The sequence below is a fragment of the Thalia democratica genome, unplaced genomic scaffold, assembly GCF_965202585.1.
Source record: "Thalia democratica unplaced genomic scaffold, ktThaDemo2.hap1.1 HAP1_SCAFFOLD_1550, whole genome shotgun sequence".
Classification (NCBI taxonomy): domain Eukaryota; kingdom Metazoa; phylum Chordata; class Thaliacea; order Salpida; family Salpidae; genus Thalia; species Thalia democratica.
In genome coordinates, this window is record NW_028140393.1 from 24,421 (window position 1) to 28,000 (window position 3,580).

The 3,580-nt window shown below is 28.2% G+C and overlaps 1 protein-coding gene across 1 annotated transcript; it reads right to left on the reverse strand.

Annotated features, from left to right (window-relative positions):
* Positions 1-1,229: 1,229 nt before the first annotated feature.
* On the reverse strand, positions 1,230-3,392 carry LOC145848600 (relaxin receptor 1-like; the record flags this gene model as incomplete). The annotated part of the gene is made up of 3 exons (XM_082953959.1): positions 1,230-1,593; positions 2,053-2,275; positions 3,266-3,392. Coding segments are annotated over 3 exons (714 nt in total), but the record flags the coding sequence as incomplete, so codon positions are not given.
* Positions 3,393-3,580: the final 188 nt, after the last annotated feature.

Below are 3,580 nucleotides of genomic sequence, written 5' to 3' on the forward strand. Positions count from 1 at the left end.
AACAGACAGACAATATTTTACAAATATATAACAAACAATTAAGTACATTATTTTATGGTAAAATACTTATAATAGACTATCAATATTAAATTAGATTGAAATATTTAATGATAAGTTTAAAATTAGAACTTAATAAACATTGTTTTAAAGGTTAAACGTTAAAGTAAGTTTAGTTAACAAGTATATCGATAACAAAAAGTATACTTTCAAAAATAAAGATTAAAATCCATTTTTGTAAAACAGTATTTGTTAAAAATAATAATATACTCAGTTTGAAATCATTCTTTTCACAAAACAGTTCTAATGACATATAATACTTCAATGCATTTTAATACCGACAAAAGTAAAATGTTCTAACAGTTTTCAATAACCAGGTACAGTGGTTCCATTAACCGAACAAACAGGCACAATTTGTGCAAATCATTACACAATTAAAATTTTTCCAATAACCGAACAAATAGAAGTAATTTCCAATGATCAAACAAACAGGATTTTGCACTAGCTTTAACTGTTTTAAATAAGACCTTTTTCTTTAAACTTTTTTCTTTTTCAATATATGAATGAAAACTTTGTTAACTGGTTTTGAAACTGTACTTTTTTGATTAGGCTAAAGTGTAGAAGTGTCGGTTCGTGTAGAAGTGTTTATGTTTAAAAGTGACGCTCTGTGTAAAAATGAAGCTTCTGCATTTCTGCAAATTTTATTAACTTCTGTACATATTTTTTTTATAAGTTCATACATAACTGTACCTACTCTTGATTGTAAACATGGGTTAACAAAACTAGTAACTGGCAAAAGAACAATAGAAAACAAGGGGTGTACAATATTAGGAACTTTCAATACAGAACCACTAGCTTATAAAACTAACAGTTATTACTATTGCAAGGTTTTTGGTTTTTAATTTTAACACTTTGTGGTGTCAAGAAAAGGCTAAGTAGTCTTATATAGAACTTTTATTTTGATTTAGTTGTTATGCAATTTTACTTTTTAAATCAGTAAAGTTTTAAAACTAACTTATATGATATATTTCACTTGTACATCATTAGTCATTTGTAACGGAACAGGTCACAAAAGCACGGAGTCACTTTTGCACCAGCTTCACTTTTCTACGAAGCGTCATTATCGCATTAGCTTTAACTGTTCTAGTTAGTAGTTTTTTTTTCAAAAAATTTTGCTTTGCAATAAATTAATAAACAGTTTGTTAACAAGTTTTTATACTCGAACTTTTTGATTAAACTAGTGACGTTTCGTGCAAAATTGTTGGTTCTTCCAAAAGTGTCGCTTCGTAGAATAGTGATGCTCCGCGCAAAAGTGACGCTCTTACTTTTCTGACAATTACGCTTTCATAGCACTTCTGCACAAGCTTTTTTATTATTTCATACATAATTAACTCAACTCTTGAGTATAAAAATGGGTTTATAACACTATTGATTGGCAGAAGCACAATAGAAGATAGGGGGTGAACAATGTCAGGAATCATCCATCCAGAATAACTGACGTAAGTAAATGCAATTATTGGCAACCAACAGACTATATCTGTAACCACAATCAAAAACACTCTTATCATAAATTTTCTTTCATTTTTTGATTTGTTCCTAGAACGGTTATTTACTTTTGATGATCTTATTTCTAAAAATATTAACAAATATCCAACTGATATTAAAATTATTAAAAGCAAGTTAAAACTCATTAAAACAAAAGAAAATCTTGAAGCTAACAAAGACTTTGAATAAAAGTCAGGCAAGCAAACTGATGATGAACTGTAAAAACCGAAAGTATTTTTTACAATGATACTTGTGTTTGGGTACTGTTTTTTCATTTCATCTTCATTCATAAACCAATTTTTTAAATGTTCATTATTTTTTTTACTTTTTAACAGTGGAATACTAAAACTTGGATTATCTTTCATTTGATTATTTTGACTCGAATCAGCAAAATTCACTATTGAATCGACACTTTTATTTTTTAGAAACATGTTGCTTGAAATAAGCATACTTTGCATGAATTGTTTTTGTAAAACTATTGGTGTAATTGATAACAGTATTGGTATAAACCAGCAAACACTTAGCAAAAAAATAACTTTGTTTTTATAGTTGTCTAAACTGTTAAATGGTTTATAAACTGTAAACAGTCGAAACCCAGTCATCAATGCCAATAAATTTAAGGATGTTTGAGATGAAACTATAGTGAAAATTCCTATAACATTACAAGGTAAACTTGAACGCCATTCTAGATCATTTAAACAATATTTACCTGAAAATTTAGTTGAAAACAACGCTAATGTAGCCAAAACAAAGCCGAAAATTATATCGGAAATTGATAAATTGATTACAAATACAAGATTGTAAAAACTAACCAAACGCGTTTTGTCCAGGTTTTTTATTTCTGCATAGCACTTTATTAAAGCAAAAATATTCAGAAAAAATATTGTTACAGTAGAAAACCATATATATTTTCGTAAAGTTGGGTTTTTAATTATTTCTTCTGCTGAACTTATTGGATTATCCTTACATTCATCTGACCTATCAGAACAGTCTATTTGGTTATCATTAACTTTTGTTCTGCTAACTGAAACTGGAAACCCTGTGATGCAGTTAAAATGTGTCTTACTTGAACAATACCTTTCGTCAGACTGATCTTGACAATCAAAGTTAAAATCGCACACTTTTTCAATTTCAATGATTTCGTCTTTATTGTATTCACAAATAAAATACCAAGAGCACTTTAGTGCGTTATTGTTGCATATTGCATAAAACTTATTGATAAATCCAGAAGTTTTCAGATACCTTTCATCAATGTGTTGAAAACGCTCATAGTTGTAAGAGCTTGAAATACGTAGATAGTTAAGTAAATTAGAGTTGTTAAAGTAAATAAGATCATTTTCAACACCAAAAACTTCTGTTAAAGTAATTTCATCGAATAATAAAAAGTTAAAAAATCGGATAACTTTACAAAACTGATCAACTCTACTTGTTTTCAAACTTAAACTCATTTCTTCTTTAGCAGGGCATTCAAAATGTTTATAACAATGAGCAGCTGAGTAATTGTTGTATCTGTATGGAGTTTTTATTACTTTGTGCAAAATGTCTTCTCTGAATTTATTTTCTCCAACAAAAAAACCAAAGTAACCCCTACTTGGAATATACTGTCCAAGTTGAGAATTTGTTCGCTTAATGTTGTTCAGAGCTGTTATTTCCCTTAAACAATCACTCAAACTTAAAGATGGCGTACGAGGGTGCTTGTATTTAGAAACTATTGTTTGCATACAATTTCCATGACCTCCTGGAAATATTGAAAAATCAATCCACCAATCAAGTATTTGTCCATCAAACAGTCTCGCAAATTCATTGTAAAGTGGGTCTCCTAATGGGTTTAGTTTAAACACAAACATCGTCTAAAACAAAGTAAAGTGTTATATTTAATTCAATATTTAAAAAATTAAATACATGTTTAAATAGTCAGTTAAATTTAAACCACTTAAAACATATAAACACTTTTAAAAATAGCAGTACTATTGATATTTTGTCAAGTTTTTTTTAGTTTAGTTTTGTTTTTTACTAGGTTTTGTTTAATTTAATTATT